Source organism: Caretta caretta, chromosome 25 (genome assembly GCF_965140235.1).
Source record: "Caretta caretta isolate rCarCar2 chromosome 25, rCarCar1.hap1, whole genome shotgun sequence".
Taxonomy (NCBI): domain Eukaryota; kingdom Metazoa; phylum Chordata; order Testudines; family Cheloniidae; genus Caretta; species Caretta caretta.
The window spans coordinates 19,822,454-19,841,702 of record NC_134230.1 but is presented as its reverse complement, the minus strand read 5'-3'; the positions used below and the strand labels follow the sequence as shown (position 1 = coordinate 19,841,702).

Genomic DNA, 19,249 nt, shown 5'->3' with positions numbered 1-19,249 from the left:
GATATGTGAATCACACGTGCCCCATCCTCTCCCCAAGAGAAAAGGAATTTTGGACTGAATGGCCAGAAGTCGCTGCACTGTGAGAGTCATGGGTGGCACTTTTATTTTGGGATGAATGTAATCAAAGTATTCGGGAGGAAAAAATCAGACATGTGAATGCTTCCTGGGAGGGGAGGAGTATTAGGGGACAGAGGAGTAGGGGAATAGGGGATAAGGGTTTGGGGCTGCAGTGAGGGGAGGGCGAATAAATGCAGATGGGTGGCAGGGCAGAGGAGAGAGGTTGGTGGCTCAGGTGAGCATGAGGATGAGGGGGTCTGAAGGGAGATGTGGGGGTGAGTGGCAGGGAAACTGGGGGAACTACAGGGACAGGGGCACCTGTCAACCCCACATTCTTGCCCCACTAGGGATCTGAGGCCCCCTCCCCCCCAGATGATATGAGGAGTCTTGCTCCGGTGGGCGGGGCAGCAGAACCGGGGGAGGAGGGACTCATGCACCTTCAGTGGAAATATTGTGGGGCTCCACACCCATGTAAACTTGCACATTCAGCTGGGAACATCCCATTGAGATGAATGAGCCACTTCACACCTTTCAGAGCCTCCTATGCTGCAGACTGGTGCACAGAGTAGCCTTTTCCCTCCATCCTCCCTCTATCCTTCCCATTTAAAGGATGATGCTTCTAAGTGCTCTAAAATCGGCATGCTTGCATGGATTTTCTTAAAGACTAACAGACGTATTGGAGCATAAGCTTTCGTGGTGATGCATCCAATGAAGTGGTATTCATCCACGAAAACTTACGCTCCAACACTTCTGTTAGTCTATAAGGTGCCACAGGACTCTTTGCCACTTTTACAGATCCAGACTAACACGGCTACCCCTCTGATACATGGATTTTCTTGAAATTCATTATGCCTTGTGGGAGTACAGAGTAGGGTTACTGACCCAAATTTGGTGTCATTTGAACCAGGTATTCCAGAGATATAAGCCACACAAAAAATGATCATTTTTCTAAAAGTTTCTAGGTGTTGGTTTTTTTTTTGTTTTTTGTTTTTGCACAGAACTAGAGATCAAACTATTGCTGTGATGTGGGACAAAATGGTCTTGGTCAGTCTTTATCCACGCTAATGCCTGGCACCCTGGAGGCCCAAACTGTGGACAGTATTTCAGAACACATTCACTTCTTCGCCTGCGTAGATGTCCAGTCTGGAAGGATTACAGCGCGCATGCACCAATAAAGAAAAAAAGACTCTGAGAGCATTTCTATGCAGCTACTTTATGTTTGCCTGGGGTAGTTAGAGGGAATGTGCTGAGGCCACTACCCCTGCTGACTGATGTTTCTAATCCAGACCTTTGTACACCTATTCAATAAAGATTTAATAGTTTATGGTGCTTGCTACAAGTTGTCTGTGTTGTAACAGGTTTTTATTTTATGGGAGGTTTACTGTGAACACAGCAACATAGTCAGCAGCCAGTCTAACCAAAATTTTTGTTATATCTGGTGGGCATGAGCCAGAGGACTTGGGGGGCAGGGCGGGAGAGGAGGCAGGGGACAGAGAAAGGGGTTGTGGCTGCGGAGGGAGTGGGAAATGAGGATGGATGATAGGCAAGCCTTAGAGTGGCTGTTTGAAAAACTGATATTTTAATAGCCCCACAGGGGGAAGGCCAGGGGTGAAGGCAAGTGGCTACTTCCTGATCTCAGGGCAGATTAATGTGATGTTTCCAAAGACAAACAGCACAGAGGATTGGAACTGACAGTGCAGGTACCTTGATCATTAAGGGAAAAAAAAACGTGTGCAGGGCTAGGGTTGCCAATATGTGGATTCTGGGCAATTCCTAGATCACAAGGTTACAGACGTTTTCGGGAGAGCAAGGAGTACACCATGACATGGGGACTACAGGCTGATTTGAGTGGATGCCTGCACTGGCATCATATTTTCCCCACTCTGCAGCAGTGACTTAAAAGGTGGTGATTTACCTGATGTTGTGATGACTCACAGAGGCAGAAATGATCTGGGCCTTGTTTTTGATGTACACTTGATGTACAGTGTATGAGAGCAGATTTGGATCGCATCACAGATGTGTGTCCAGGAGCTCTGATAGTTTTCTCTGATTTGGTTAAGTGTCTGAATGATTGCTATGGTGACGATATGAAAGCTATTATTAGGCGCTGGAAGAACATTAATCAGGAAATTGGAAGGTTCATGGCTAACTGGAAAACGTGTACTGTCTGGCATATAAACATTACAAGTGCTGACACCTCACTGTTCTTGGAGAGAGGGTACATCTATTGGATAGAGCTCAGAGGATCTTTTCTCAAACATAAAAATGTCAGTATTCTGGAACATATATCCTGTCTGTGATTTGTCTCGCTGGCCTTGTCACAAACTCCACCCCACCATCCATTTTGACACATGACCAGGAACATGATTCTACAGTAACTGTAATTGTCCTTCACTCCAGGCAATGCATGCAAATTGGGTTATTGGAGGGGAGAAATAACAGCAACAAAAATGACAGGTTTCAGAGTAACAGCCGTGTTAGTCTGTATTCGCAAAAAGAAAAAGAGTACTTGTGGCACCTTAGAGACTAACCAATTTATTGCTCAAATAAATTGGTTAGTCTCTAAGGTGCCACAAGTACTCTTTTTCTTTTAGCAACAAAAATGTTTGCATACCAGGGAGTGAGGACTTCAAGAAGGTGTGTTCCCTGCTTACACTGGGAGGCCTGGGTACCATGGTGGGGAGGAGGCCAGGTTGGAGGGGAATGGGTTAGTGGCAGGGCAGTGATGTGTATGTGTGTGGGGTGACTGGCTTAGTATGATGGTACAACTACCTAAATGATTACTAACTCCTATCAATGACATATAATTTCTTGTTAAAAAATACTACAACATTCAACAGCAAACAACTAAATTAATGCAGAGATAAGATTGCTTGGTGACATGTTGTTGCCTTGTAGAATGCTGAATTGAGCAAAACTCAAACTTCTGAAAACCAGGGAATGCACAGTTAAGGTTGCCCATGCAACCTTAACTCTGCCCTCTTTCAGCACTGCATCAATTTGCTCCATAGACACATATACATTTGCTCTACTAACCCAACAGTTGCCGAAATGTGCAAACTCTTCATCTCCTTTTACAACCTATTCATTCTCAAGTTATCAGGAGGGCCAAATCGCACCTGGAGCTGCAGCTAGCCAGAGATGTCAAGAGTAACAAGAAGGGTTTCTTCAGGTATGTTGGCAACAAGAAGAAAGCCAAGGAATGTGTGGGCCCCTTACTGAATGAGGGAGGCAAACTAGTGACAGAGGATGTGGAAAAAGCTAATGTACTCAATGCTTTTTTTGCCTCTGTTTTCACTAACAAGGTCAGCTCCCAGACTGCTACGCTGGGCATCACAAAATGGGGAAGAGATGGACAGCCCTCTGTGGAGATAGAGGTGGTTAGGGACTATTTAGAAAAGCTGGACGTGCACAAGTCCATGGGGCCGGACGAGTTGCATCCGAGAGTGCTGAAGGAACTGGCGGCTGTGATTGCAGAGCCATTGGCCATTATCTTTGAAAACTCGTGGCGAACCGGGGAAGTCCCGGATGACTGGAAAAAGGCTAATGTAGTGCCAATCTTTAAAAAAGGGAAGAAGGAGGATCCTGGGAACTACAGGCCAGTCAGCCTCACTTCAGTCCCTGGAAAAATCATGGAGCAGGTCCTCAAAGAATCAATCCTGAAGCACTTGCATGAGAGGAAAGTGATCAGGAACAGCCAGCATGGATTCACCAAGGGAAGGTCATGCCTGACTAATCTAATCGCCTTCTATGATGAGATTACTGGTTCTGTGGATGAAGGGAAAGCAGTGGATGTATTGTTTCTTGACTTTAGCAAAGCTTTTGACACGGTCTCCCACAGTATTCTTGTCAGCAAGTTAAGGAAGTATGGGCTGGATGAATGCACTACAAGGTGGGTAGAAAGCTGGCTAGATTGTCGGGCTCAACGGGTAGTGATCAATGGCTCCATGTCTAGTTGGCAGCCGGTATCAAGTGGAGTGCCCCAAGGGTCGGTCCTGGGGCCGGTTTTGTTCAATATCTTCATAAATGATCTGGAGGATGGTGTGGATTGCACTCTCAGCAAATTTGCGGATGATACTAAACTGGGAGGAGTGGTAGATACGCTGGAGGGGAGGGATAGGATACAGAAGGACCTAGACAAATTGGAGGATTGGGCCAAAAGAAATCTGATGAGGTTCAATAAGGATAAGTGCAGGGTCCTGCACTTAGGACGGAAGAACCCAATGCACAGCTACAGACTAGGGACCGAATGGCTAGGCAGCAGTTCTGCGGAAAAGGACCTAGGGGTGACAGTGGACGAGAAGCTGGATATGAGTCAGCAGTGTGCCCTTGTTGCCAAGAAGGCCAATGGCATTTTGGGATGTATAAGTAGGGGCATAGCGAGCAGATCGAGGGACGTGATCGTTCCCCTCTATTCGACATTGGTGAGGCCTCATCTGGAGTACTGTGTCCAGTTTTGGGCCCCACACTTCAAGAAGGATGTGGATAAATTGGAGAGAGTCCAGCGAAGGGCAACAAAAATGATTAGGGGTCTGGAACACATGAGTTATGAGGAGAGGCTGAGGGAGCTGGGATTGTTTAGCCTGCAGAAGAGAAGAATGAGGGGGGATTTGATAGCTGTTTTCAACTACCTGAAAGGGGGTTCCAAAGAGGATGGCTCTAGACTGTTCTCAATGGTAGCAGATGACAGAACGAGGAGTAATGGTCTCAAGTTGCAGTGGGGGAGGTTTAGATTGGATATTAGGAAAAACTTTTTCACTAAGAGGGTGGTGAAACACTGGAATGCGTTACCTAGGGAGGTGGTAGAATCTCCTTCCTTAGAGGTTTTTAAGGTCAGGCTTGACAAAGCCCTGGCTGGGATGATTTAACTGGGAATTGGTCCTGCTTTGAGCAGGGGGTTGGACTAGATGACCTTCTGGGGTCCCTTTCAACCCTTATATTCTATGATTCTATGATTCTATGAAGCACAAGATTCCACCTAACACTACTAAAGGATAAAAAGGAAAACAAAACAAAACAAAAAAGGTTGCCCATGCCACCTTCCTGGTGCACCCTTCAAGCAATGTCTCAGTATGTACATAGCACACAGTCACATTAACCTTTCATGCTATAAGATTCAGGGTGTCCACATCCTGGTTTACACTCACACACATGGCCAATTCACCAGAAAGAATGACACACAGGTACAATTTATGAACCACTTCACAGCCTTTTACAACCCCGTTACACTTACTCACAGGATACCATATCAACCTACACTTTCACTTACCCATCATTAAAGCATAAGAATCCTTTTATATTCCACCTCACTGCTGACAATATCCTTTGTAATAAAAGCCTTGTGCCCTGCTACTGACATACTCTACACAATTCTGCACAGAAATGATGCATACTGCATCCTGAAGGTGCACATGTATCTCTTCCCTTCTTCACACACAAGAGAATGCAAAACATAGATTTCTTCACATCACAATCATAGCTCTGTCACACACCTCAAAGTAGTCCACAGATCTCACAAACACACCTTTACCAAGCAGAGTTAACTACTGCTTGCACTATTTAGGACAGCTTCACCTGACACTCTACACTCAACTGACCAACTACACTCATATTACTTGGAGTGCATGCAGATTACAAATGCTTAGAATGCTCTCATACCCCACTCACTACTGACAATACTCTTTGTAATAAAACCCCTTCCCCTGCTAATTATATAACATACACAATTCTGCAATGAAATGAAGAATACTGGATCCTGAAGATACACATGCAGCTGTTCCCTTTGCTCACATGCATCAGAGTCCAAAACATATATCCTGTCATATCATAATCACAGTTCTGTTACATGCCTCAAAGTAATCCACACATGTCCTCATATCACAGACACACCTTTACCAACGAGATGGGGGACAGTGGATTGGCATTCATGACGCATCCCCCATAAGTAACCACTTGCAGCTTGTCTGTGGTTTGGAGCAACGGATGATCCAATGAGCAGACAGATTCAAGGATTATCACAACTCTCAGTCAACCAATCAAATGAGTTCCAGACAATGATTCTGAACCGGTTTTGTACCAGAAATAGAATTTGTGCTGCAGCAGAACTTTGGAGGCGTTTTCGAGACAATCCACTGTGTCAATGTGGGCAGCCACAAACCATGACACATATTGTTGAGGACAGCAAAATGACTCACCTTCCTAGAGGTCTTCATGCCTTTAACATCGCTGATAAGAACGCTGTGGCTTGGCTTGATCGACTTGCATACGCCAAATAAATAAACCAAGGAGACCCAACCACTGCCTCCACCATTTAGTGTAGGTCTGACTAACACACTGACTGCTCCTGGAGTGCAAATAATTTCCATTGGCTACTGCCAGCTCCAGGGGACCAGAAAAAAGGGAGGTAGCATGGGCTATGTTCCCCCCTGCCTTTTTTGTCCTTTAATAGTTGGTGTTCTCTGGGTGAGAGTAAATGGGCTGTGAAAGGAGATGAAGAACTTGTACCTTTCAGCAACTGTGGGGTTATCAGAGTAAAGGTATGTGTGTTAATGGGGCATATTGAAGCATTGCTGAAAGAGGGCAGAGTTAAGGTTGCATGGTCGATCTTAACTTTGCATTTCTTGGTTTTCAGAAGTCTGAATTTTGCTCAACTCAGTATTCTGCAAGGCGATAACATACCACCAAGCAACCTTAACTCTGCATTAACATAGGGGTTTTTTGCCATTAAATAGAATGTGTCTCATTGGTTTTTCCTTGTGTGAATGTTTTAAAGGATTCAGATGCAATTGGAAGAAAGAGATACAGAGCAGACCAGATTTATACAGCTTAGAAAAAAACAAGCATCCATATCACTTAGTCTTATGGAGAATCAATTGATTTATACATTATCAAAATCCAGAGTGAGTGTGACCATGACACACACTGACTAGATCAATTTGCAACTCCTCAGGTAAGGTCACCTGTGGGAACGCTCAAAACATGTTTATATATCTTGAAGAGCTGCCCAGTTGCTTTTGTTGAGCAGGGGAAGGGCAGGGAACATGAGGGGGCTAGATATATGCTGGTCTGAGCATCAGTGCCAGGAGAACATGGAAGAGGGAGGGGAACACAGCTTCTGTCCATTTACTTCTCACTCTGCAGAAACTATTTGTTTTGCTGATTTGTTGGAAGAGTTTGAGCCCAAGGAAGAATTGTTGAGTGGAACGCAGCCAGGAAAAATCCAGTCCAGTTCATTTACTAGAAACAGTGTGAAACAACTACTCTATTGACCCACCTCCAATGCTTCCTCGCAAGATTTATTGTAACTCATGAGCATTTTTGACATATGAATCTTGGGGAAAAAACTTCCCATAAATAAAAGCACCAACTGAAATGAGCAGCCAGCTTCCTCAATTCATTCAAACCCAGTAAAGTGGCAGCTCCTTCCCACTCCCCTTCACCTTGCACTTATTAAGGGCATTTACCCCAGACAGAGGCTTTAATAACAAGATCAGAGCAGCCATCTCAAAAGTGTAACAGAAAAGTTAAGGTAAATTTGATTCAGCTGCAATCTCTAGGGTTCCTGCAAATGGTCCAGCTGGCACCAAGTCCCCCTGACTCATTTGCTAGGATGAACTACACCAGTCTGATCTCAAATGGGAAGTTTTCAGTTTACCACTGCTAATGAGATGCTATGACAGCTGCTGAGTACAAGCTCCCCATATCCCAGGGTTTGGCGTTCATTCACCTGCCCCTCTCCGTATATAACTAGCTGCCATGAAATCTCAGGCTCTCATAGGCACTGAAGGTAGCATACAGCATATGTTAATTTTTTCAAAACAGGGGACAAGAAGAGCTGGGGTCGCATTTGTGCATTCATTTGGCCTAAATTCTCCTGCCTTCTCGCTTTTTCTAACTTTGAGATTTTCTACCTAGTTTTTGCAAAAAAATTACTAGTCACTTATTGCTCGTGATCAGCTCTAACTTTATCAAAGAAAAAGGGTTTTAGATCAATCTAAAGACAAGACAATACCTGCAGGAGTTTGTTGAATGCTAGGCTGCTCAATTCCGTGGAAATGTGTTTCTCTTTCTTCTGGCAAATTCTTGGCTGTAGAAGAAAATTATACAATTGCCACAATGTTGGTTACAGAACCACTAGAAAATGTTTCAGTTCCCCATGATTAAGGGTGGAGAAAGTTCTGGATTTTTTTTTTCTTAGTTGATGGCAGTGTCGTGGGTAAATGTTCAAATTTCACAGAATATGCATGGCTGCCAAGTCCCCACCCCCACCCTGAACTGTTGCGATTTTCCAACAGAGGGGAGTTGGCACAGCAGTGGGAATTTCCATTTCTGCTTCCTCACTGAGGCTGTGACTGCTCGTGGGCGGTTAGCGGGCCAGCCCTAACCCATGGAGTGTAAAGGGGACAACAGGATGTCTCACCAACAACCAAGGTGAGGAACACCACCTGGGTGTGGAGTGAGAGCCAGCTCAGCACCTGCAGATGAACCACATGGGGCCAGCCCAGCCCGGCCTGGGGCAGGGATTGGGGCCTGGCTCCTTCTGTCCTCAGCTCTGGCCCAGGTTGCCCCGAGTGCTTCCTCCCTGCCCTGCCCACTGCGGCCCTCACACCCCTGGGGGAGGCACCTCAGTGCCATCTGGAAAGGAGCTGAGACTGGAATCAATCCCCGCACTGTAACCAGCACAGTATTCAGCATTACCACCGCTTAGAACACAAGCAGGTGGGGGCGGGCGGGGGAGAGGTGTCATGGTGTGAGGGGGCCCTGTCCCACCAGGGAGATAGGGGTGGTGGGATGGATCCGCCTCAGCTCCTAGCCAGCTGGCACAGTGGTGTCTCCCTAGGGTTGCCAGCTCTGATTGGATATATTCCAGGAGGTTTCATCACAATACATAATGTTTAATTAAAGATTAATCTTTAATTCCTGGAGACTCCAGGACAATCCTGAAGGGTTAGCAACCCTATGTCTCTCCACCAGGCCTGCAGGGGCCATGGTGAAGTGGGCCAGGCCAGGGCTCCTAATTGCCATGTTGTCAGTGCTGACCCCCTCTCCCCGCGGCCACACAGGAAGTAGCGGTTGGCAGCTGGACCTGAGTGTGAAGCGAGCCAAGCCCTGATCCCTTGCCCAGGCAGGACTGGGCCGGACCAGCTGGCACCATGTGGTTGAATTTACACACAGTTGGCTTTCTCTGCTCATCCAGGTGGCGTTCATCACCCTGTCCATTGTTGAGAACACCCACCTGCCCATCACACCCACCACTTCCCTGCCCGCTGTTGGCATGGGACTGGCCTGCTAATGCCCCATGAGCAGCTGTAGCCTCAGTGGGGAGGCAGAAGCAGGGGTACCCATCTCTGCTTTCTTACTGTTGGAGAACAAATCACAGTATTGGGCTAATTTTGGGATTTCTGTGCAAACCACGATTTTCACAGTGCCCTATCCACCATGATCCAGCATAGTTCATCAAATTGCCACACTGCACCTGATGAAAGCACATGGGAAATCTCTCAGAGATCTCTCACAGGGCTCATTTATATCTGGAGACATCACTCTGGATGAATATCAGTGGAGCCACTGAAATTCCTCAAGGGTCATTTTGACTAGTCCTTTCGTCCTTGAGATATGCAAACCCCACTGTGACCATTTCAGCACAGCAGGAAACTGCCAACTCTACTAAATGCAAGGCCCAGCTCATGTGTAGCAGAACAGGGAGCTACCTTTTCACTTTTGGAGATGGAGTTCAAATCCTCCACTTGTCCACATCAGACACAATTTAATCAGCAGACCTTGTTCAGGGGAGGTTGTGGACTGCCTTGGCTAACCCGTAACAACAGAACAGGAAACTGAATGGAACTTACAGGCAGAACATTGAGACATAGGTATCTGCTCTATCCTTGTATTATTCCTGCAGGATGCTACCTCCATCTGGCAATGGTTCTGATAAATCATCCCATCTGATCCACACACTGGCTCCCCATCATAGCCACAGTCCCGGGAGCACATGCACTGCTCAAAATATTCATCTTCTAAACAGCCAAAAACATTGTTGCACGGCCCAGAGTGAAAGAAACCTGAAATGGAAGCAGGAACATCAGAAGCAGAGGAGAGAGGATATTTTAATTTTTTTTTTCTTGTGTTTCCTATACATGTTTTTTTTAACAAGAATTCCCTGCAGCTTCTCAACAGGAGTTTGTGAATTTACTGAAGCAGGAAGCGGTGGGAATAGACCAGCCACTCTGGAATAGCACTGGCTGTAATACTTCAGTTCCCCCATGCACAAACACACACACACGCACCAATTTGTGCGTCATGTGGGACAGAAAGAAGTAGGTAGTCATAGAATCATAGAATCTCAGGGTTGGAAGGGACCTCAGGAGGTCACCTAGTCCAACCCCCTGCTCAAAGCAGGAAGAAATTATTGTCATGGCAGACACATGAAACTACTCTGTCTTGCTACATAATTAACTTGTGGAACTCTCTGCCAAAAGTTGTTATTGAGGTCAAGAACTTAAACAGGATAAAAAATTGTAACATTTATATGAATGAATAATAGCAGCATCCACAATTAAGTTAGATAAAAGATTAAGAAAATTATAAGGGACATAAGGCTTCATATTCAGTGCATAACCCAACCAATAACTGACAGAGATTGGGAGGAAACTTCCCTCATTAGGAGATTATTCCATAATTGTACATTACTCGTCCTTCTGAAGCAACATGTACTAGCTACTGATGGTGACAGAAGACCAAATTAAATGCCAGGTTTCAGAGCATCCGATGAAGTGAGCTGTAGCTCACGAAAGCTTATGCTCAAATAAATTGGTTAGTCTCTAAGGTGCCACAAGTCCTCCTTTTCTTTTTGCAAATTAAATGCATCATTGGTCTGATTTGCTGTAGTCATTTCTATGCTCACCACAGGCATTTAAAAACTACCCACTACCGTAGCCTCGAGACACTGAAATAAACATTTTTTTAAAGCCCTCACTCTCAGTTCTGAATTCCCAAGCTATATATCTTTTGGATTCCGCTTTCAGAGATTGCCAGTTCATCTTTGCTGCAACTTACCAACCCAGTGATTGGCTGAGCTTTCCACCTCATTGCACGTTGGCCCATCACAGAGCTCCCGTGCCAGGGGGCTGTTTTCACTCACATTGTAGAAACGAGTCGCTTCAAAAGCTACAGAGCAGCAAGAATGACAAATTATAAACAAGCCATGCGGCTAGGTCTTTAGCGTGAGCAAGATCCAAAGACAAAGAGCACATACCTGGCTCATAGTAATCATACACTTTGATGGGGACAGGGGCAGTTTTCCCAACTATATACTCTCTGAAGGCTTGAAATTTTACACAGGTCATGCATTGGCTAGGAATCTGCACAAAGGGCATAAGAGTTTTAGTTTAACATAGTCTACAGTTCTATAAGTCAGCGGAGTAAGGCAGCTGCTTACTGCTATACAGTGTGCACCATTTAACTCAACTCTCACTGTGCTAGATACCTGCACTAACCAAGGCACCTTCCAATACCAAGCTGTTTACTATGCTGAGACAAGTGTGGCATAAAAGCATAGACAGATCAATAAGATACAGGTCGAGCGGAGTCCTGTGTAAGGCACATCCTGCACGGGGGGCAGTGTATCAGCGCCACAAACTCAGCCTGGCATCTGAAACCCAAGCTGTGTTCTCTGCCTTGTTCATCAGCATCATCAGTCATAAGCTGTTCTGCAACTGGAATTTAGTTAAAGATTCTGTTGCTGATGAACAAGGCAGAAAAGACACAAGCTCCCCCTCCCAGGTGTGCACTGATTTGCAGATCCGACTCCGAATACTCATTGCAAATGGACCCGTGAGTAAAAGGCCATTGTTACATAGCCCCTTTGGTGACCCTAATGGTGCTTTAATGTCAGATTATCTTGTGGTTAAAGCACAGGACTGGAAACTAGGGGAACTGGGATCTATTTTGACCTCCTGTATGGTCTGGGGCAAGTCACCTCCATCTTTTGTGCCTCTGTCTACTGCCAAAAATGTGGATGATGGCTGCCTGCCTCAGAAGGGGTTCATGAGGCTTGCCAATTAAAGTTTGTACTGAGATCCTTATCAGCAAAGAGCTATCAAAGGCAAAGTATTCGTTATTATTTTATTTAAGCCTGATCCACTGATCATTTCTCTCGCCTTATCCTAACATAGAAAAATAACAAAATCATACACAAAGTCATTACCTCATCAAAATAAAAAAGGATTTTTCTTCCATCAACTTCATATCTTTTTAATCCAATTTGCTTGTTCATTAATAACTGGAAGGAAATGAAGAGGTTTATCATAAACCTATTTTATGGAAAATATTTTGCAGTCAACAAAAAACCAAAGCTTTCAAAGTGCTTAGGAAACACCTGATCAGAACCTAGAGAAAACACAACTTCTCTCTGCTGGAAAATTACCTCAGAGGATGAGCAATAAGGGTCACAGGTGCCTCCAGATAAACCAGGAGGAAACTAAGTTTGTGTTTTTCTGATGCGATCTGTCTATGGTATGATATGTCCTGTGAGGTGCAACGTGTTATGGTGCAGCACTTGCTAGCTACTGGGGACCATGCTTATCTCCACTGGAACTCATCTAATATTTCATCCATACTCTGAGTAGCTCCTGGATTATTTTCAGTACCAAGGCTCAAGCAGAACCCCAGATACCTCAAAACACTTGCTAGAGTGCAGTCTCTTGTTTACGCTCCCTCAGTCAGCCAGGGAATTATGCTGATGGACTGCACTGGGTATTAAAGGCCCCCTCCCACCATTGCTGCTGGCTCAAACAACTCAAAACATTCTTCTGCCAGGAAAATTAATCCTTACATTTGAAAAGGGCAGCCATCTGAAAGAGTCCTCGGCACCCCCCCTCAGAGATAAGGGGGTCAGGCCAAGCCCCTACTATTCACCTTCTCTACCTTTGGAGTCAAAGGGAATCGCAGTACACATTGTGCTAGCCAGGCACCTATGCTTATTCTGTACATGCTCATCAATTACTGTACTGTGATGATCTGCACACACTGGGGATTTCAGAGCAAGACCCACACCTACAGTGCTGGCTCCCTGAAATCCACTTCATCTGGTGTTGTTCATCAGTGTCTGCAGAGCTGTTCTCCCTGTGCTGTGTGTGCAGCAGGATTACTACCCTTATGGAAAAGTTCAAGAGAATTTATAAGAGAATAACATGACTATTGAATGAATGAACCGTTCCACATAGACAGATAATTATATCCCTACTACATAATGCCATAGGATGCCTCAAAGGTCCTTAGAAGAGAACCAAGGATTAATGCCCAATGGAAAGGAGGGCAAGGCATTATTATTATTTGTTAAAAGATACAATGTGGGGCTAAAAGCACATGCACTGTAATTCACCCAACCTGCTACTAATATTTTTAGCTGTGAATTTCTTTAGTGTGCTGCTCAGAGCTGTAAAACCCTGTGCACAGCTTCCTGCTATTACTGTAACAAGAAAAGGAACATGTGTTTAAGTCCCACACAATATGGAAAGAGCCAATTTAATTTGTCCGTATAATTTTAGGGGCCTGGTGGTGGCTGTTATTACTCAGCCATGGACGGCTGCAGACAGCCCTTTTATGAGGGCTCGGTGAGACTGGCGCCACCGGGAAATGCTCTGCTCAGCTAAAGTTGCATTTTTTTGGTGAAGTTTGATATGCCAGCCTTTGGTGACCTCTGACCTTGTCGACACCCAGCACTATTAGGAGGATTTGTGGCTACACAGTAAGGGGGCCTGCCTCTTCATTAACCATCACCATCCTCAGAGCTGCATGGGAATCCCCTCTGTGTACACTATTCCCTTGTGAGTGCAAACACCTAACAAGGAAACCTGATTTATAAAAACCCCTAGGACACGATGGTAAGTGCGTGGAGTGGAGGAGAGAGTGGGAGCAGCAAGAAAACACAGAGATGGGAATATCTTGTGTCTCTAATGACAAACAAAGTAGTCCAAACAAGAGGCACATTTGGGGCTATGTGTTAAAAAGAGCTGCCTCCTTTTGTAGGCACAATTTGCAGGCACATTTTGTGTCACAACTGAACTGCAAGTGCAAATCTGTGCAATGCCTCCAAGTGCTACAGGTGTGAGAATTGAGACCTCCACCTACAGCACCTGCAGAAAGGTAGACTGGGCCACAGACCTTTGCAAATTGCCCCCTGAAGGAGTTAGATCTTCTAACTGCATGACTCCTTTTATCTCCAGTGGGAATCACTCAGCTGCAGCCCCAGAGAGGGTTGTGGAAATGGACTGCTCAGAACCTTCTCCCATGCAAACAACTTTTCCCCCAGACAGGGGTGCTGTCTGCGGAGTGTTTGGCTCACAGAACTCGCAGACTGGTTGAATTTGAATCAGCACCTGGGCAGTAAGAGCTATGCAAATCGCAGTGCTGCTTCCAAAGGCAAGAAGATGGAGCTGCAGGGACTCAAATCTCTCTCAGCACAGATGATTCATGCTCTGGGGCGCTTCATGGGTTCAATCTTAACATTTTAAGGTCAGGCTTGACAAAGCCTTGGCTACGATGATTTAGCTGGGGATTGGTCCTGCTTTGAGCAGGGAGGTGGACTAGAGGACCTCCTGAGGTCCTCTAGTCCATATTCTATGATTCTAAGAAGCAAGTGGGAGAGGGAGAGGAATTATTTAAGCTCATCACCAATGTGGACACAAGAACAAATGGATATAAACTGGCCACCAGGAAGTTTAGACTTGAAATTAGACGAAGGTTTCACCTTCCTCTGTAGCATGGGGCACGGGTCACTTGCTGGAGGATTCTCTGCTCCTTGAAGTCTTTAAACCACGATTTGAGGACTTCAATAGCTCAGACATAGGTGAGAGGTTTTTCGCAGCAGTGGGTGGGTGAAATTCTGTGGCCTGCGTTGTGCAGGAGGTCAGACTAGATGATCATGATGGTCCCTTCTGACCTTAGTATCTATGAATCTATGAATCTAAGTGTAATCAACTCTCTTCCCCCACCCAGCAATAAGGAAAGAAAATTATCTGTTGCTTTATGGAACTAGAATCTTAAAGGGCACACCCCTCCATCCACCCCCAAACAACAATAGATCATTGGTGAACTGAGATCCTTTACTGCCTCGCCTCCCTGACAAAAACCCTTGGGGCACTGGGAACAGGGGAGATCAGATCTAGGGAAAGGGGAGATGGGAAAGGCCACCACAAACACTTTTGTTTATAGAGAGGAAGCAAAGACAGACCTGTGTGCCCAGTGCTTGAGAAATGCCTGTTTGTGTCTAATGTGCTGGAGAGATCATTCAGCTTAACACGAGAGGGATATTAAACTCGCACATGATGCTTCTCAGATATTAATATATTTAACAATACATCCAGTGTGGGTCAGTCTTTGATCCCTTCTCTACTCTGGCTTGGATATGTTCCCCATTTTTTTCTGTTCTGTCCCCCAGGATGCACGTCAGCATTTGGAAGGGAGACCAGCAGTACCTCAACATTCGCATAATGGTGCTAAATGGGACACCCGAATCCCTGAGGTCCCACGTGTTTCAAATATTCTGTGGAAGATTTGTGGTGCATTGCCCAAAGCTTCTTATGACCACACAATGGAAGGCTAAGGCCTTTCTGACTCATCCAATCTTTAAAGTGCCTGGGTGCTGCATAGAACAGTAAGCATGTACAGGCCACTTCACATGTGCCATGCGCTGTGCGATTATTAACTAATTGCCAGAGTAGTCACTCCTGCGAGGCAGGTAAGTATTATCCTTATTTTAGAGGTGAAGGATATTGGGGCACAGAGAGAAGAAGTGACCGGCTAAGGTCACACAGTGAATCCATGGGGCAACTGGGATTAAAACTCAGAAGTTCCTGATTCCTACATCAGTGGTTCTCAGCCAGGAGTCCGGGGCCTCCTGGAAGGCTGCAAACAGGGCCAGTGTTAGACTGGCTGGGGCCCAGGGCAGAAAGCCCAAGCCCTGTTTTTTTGCCTCTGTTTTCACTAACAAGGTCAGCTCCCAGACTGCTGCGCTGGGCATCGCAAAATGGGGAAGAGATGGACAGCCCTCTGTGGAGATAGAGGTGGTTAGGGACTATTTAGAAAAGCTGGACGTGCACAAGTCCATGGGGCCGGACGAGTTGCATCCGAGAGTGCTGAAGGAATTGGCGGCTGTGATTGCAGAGCCATTGGCCATTATCTTTGAAAACTCATGGCGAACGGGGGAAGTCCCGGATGACTGGAAAAAGGCTAATGTAGTGCCAATCTTTAAAAAAGGGAAGAAGGAGGATCCTGGGAACTACAGGCCAGTCAGCCTCACCTCAGTCCCTGGAAAAATCATGGAGCAGGTCCTCAAAGAATCAATCCTGAAGCACTTGCATGAGAGGAAAGTGATCAGGAACAGCCAGCATGGATTCACCAAGGGAAGGTCATGCCTGACTAATCTAATCGCCTTTTATGATGAGATTACTGGTTCTGTGGATGAAGGGAAAGCAGTGGATGTATTGTTTCTTGACTTTAGCAAAGCTTTTGACACGGTCTCCCACAGTATTCTTGTCAGCAAGTTAAGGAAGTATGGGCTGGATGAATGCACTATAAGGTGGGTAGAAAGCTGGCTAGATTGTCGGGCTCAACGGGTAGTGATCAATGGCTCCATGTCTAGTTGGCAGCCGGTATCAAGTGGAGTGCCCCAAGGGTCGGTCCTGGGGCCAGTTTTGTTCAATATCTTCATAAATGATCTGGAGGATGGTGTGGATTGCACTCTCAGCAAATTTGCGGATGATACTAAACTGGGAGGAGTGGTAGATACGCTGGAGGGGAGGGATAGGATACAGAAGGACCTAGACAAATTGGAAGATTGGGCCAAAAGAAATCTGATGAGGTTCAATAAGGACAAGTGCAGGGTCCTGCACTTGGGACGGAAGAACCCAATGCACAGCTACAGACTAGGGACCGAATGGCTAGGCAGCAGTTCTGCGGAAAAGGACCTAGGGGTGACAGTGGACGAGAAGCTGGATATGAGTCAGCAGTGTGCCCTTGTTGCCAAGAAGGCCAATGGCATTTTGGGATGTATAAGTAGGGGCATAGCGAGCAGATCGAGGGACGTGATCGTTCCCCTCTATTCGACATTGGTGAGGCCTCATCTGGAGTACTGTGTCCAGTTTTGGGCCCCACACTTCAAGAAGGATGTGGATAAATTGGAGAGAGTCCAGCGAAGGGCAACAAAAATGATTAGGGGTCTGGAACACATGAGTTATGAGGAGAGGCTGAGGGAGCTGGGATTGTTTAGCCTGCAGAAGAGAAGAATGAGGGGGGATTTGATAGCTGCTTTCAACTACCTGAAAGGGGGTTCCAAAGAGGATGGCTCTAGACTGTTCTCAATGGTAGCAGATGACAGAACGAAGAGTAATGGTCTCAAGTTGCAGTGGGGGAGGTTTAGATTGGATATTGGGAAAAACTTTTTCACTAAGAGGGTGGTGAAACACTGGAATGCGTTACCTAGGGAGGTGGTAGAATCTCCTTCCTTAGAGGTTTTTAAGGTCAGGCTTGACAAAGCCCTGGCTGGGATGATTTAACTGGGAATTGGTCCTGCTTTGAGCAGGGGGTTGGACTAGATGACCTTCTGGGGTCCCTTCCAACCCTGATATTCTATGATTCTATGCTATGCGGGGCTGAAATCCGGGGCCCTGAACTCTGCCACCTGGCGCTGAAGTCGAAGCCTGAGCAATTTAGTTTTGTGGGGCCCCCTTGTGATGTGGGGCCCTGGGCAATAGCCTTGCTTGCAAATCCCTAATGCCAGCTGTGGCTTTATGTGCAGAAAAAAGTTGTAGCACAGGCAGGCCACGGAGTTTTTATAACTTGTTGGGGGAACCTCAGAAAGAAAACGGTTGGGGGCCCCTGTCCTAGATCATGGTACATCCACTCTGGAGTTAACCACACATCAAACTACTCGTAAAGCTGAGCAGAGTGCCAGCATAAACCACTAAGTCCTGATGGTGTGAGTACTGAACAGGCCCTGTGCTGGCCCTCTGTTCAGAAGTGGAATTGCTCCTACGTTAAAACTCTCAACCTATAGATGTGTGCAGAACAAACCCCAATAATTCATTTCCTCCATGTATTAGAGAAACACCTGGCTGGCACAGCTGCAAAATCAGTCTTATACCAGAACACAATTCTCTTGACCAAAACCATCCTAGGATTAACTGACACACAAACTTTGCAGCCTCCAGAAAGTGTCAGCACCTGAGACCCCAAGAGGGAAATCCACCCCAGGGCTCATTCCACTGTTCCTGTGCTGTGGGGAGGCAAAGGATAGGTCAACACAGCCTGTCCTGGGTCCTGAGAGCTCCTACTGCTTCTTTAGCTGCATCAGGCCCTACCAGGAATATAAGGAGCCCCTGGGGATGGCTTCTTAGCCCAATATGCCAGTGCTTCCTAGTGTTTCACTCCTTGCTTTTCCAGAAACAAAACTGGACCTGCTCTCAGACTCTTTTATACTATTTGCTTCGATTGCCCTTTTCAGTAACATATTCCAAAGACTTAGTCCCATTTGTGTAATGCAATTCTCTCCAGCAGAGGAGAGCTCGCACTTCACTCCTAGTGTTTGATCCCCTCTCCAGTGTGAACAATTTACCGTTAGCAACAATCAGTCCCTTCCATTATTTTGAAACCTCAGAGCTTGCAAGGAGAATAAGCCCAGCAGCTCTCCTAGCCCTTCGTAGCTGGTATTCTCTCCACTGCTCTGCATGTGCCCCCTCCAAAGTAATAGCCTCCTTCTTTCAGAACAGTATCAGCTCACCTATTTTCTTCATCATCCATCCCTCTGGCTAATAAAGAAGAGGTCCTGACAGTGATTCCCACTGGGAATGTTTCTATGTGCTCTGAAGCTGCCCTGCACCTCCTGTTCCTAAGCCAGTTTTCCACCCATATCCTTTTGCCTTTACTTACAGCTCTTCCACAGGAAGTACTGCAAACATAAACCAAGACCAGCAGAGGCCCCTCGGTTATTTCCTCACTATCTTCCACAAAGCAATATGGGAGACTCCTATTGGTGATATTTCCTTATACTGATATTCAACCTCCCATTACCTATAGGCAACATATGTACTACCCACACGTCCTCTGCAGTATGTGAAAAAGAAGCAGAAGAGAGGTTCAACATTGCTATCTCTATAGCAAGGACTCTAGGGTTCCCCACAATTTGACCTGG

The 19,249-nt window shown here is 46.0% G+C and overlaps 1 protein-coding gene across 3 annotated transcripts in view; it reads right to left on the bottom strand.

Moving 5' to 3' along the window:
- Nucleotides 1-19,249, bottom strand: part of CPAMD8 (C3 and PZP like alpha-2-macroglobulin domain containing 8) — a 140,593-nt gene that overhangs the window by 9,670 nt on the left and 111,674 nt on the right. For all 3 annotated transcript variants that reach the window (XM_048831324.2, XM_048831323.2, XM_048831322.2), the window contains 5 exons: nucleotides 12,266-12,340; nucleotides 11,315-11,420; nucleotides 11,116-11,226; nucleotides 9,909-10,121; nucleotides 8,069-8,143 (listed from right to left, as the gene is read on the bottom strand). In XM_048831324.2, coding sequence (XP_048687281.2) covers nucleotides 8,069-8,143; nucleotides 9,909-10,121; nucleotides 11,116-11,226; nucleotides 11,315-11,420; nucleotides 12,266-12,340 — 580 coding nt within the window. The remainder of the gene's footprint in view (nucleotides 1-8,068; nucleotides 8,144-9,908; nucleotides 10,122-11,115; nucleotides 11,227-11,314; nucleotides 11,421-12,265; nucleotides 12,341-19,249) is intronic.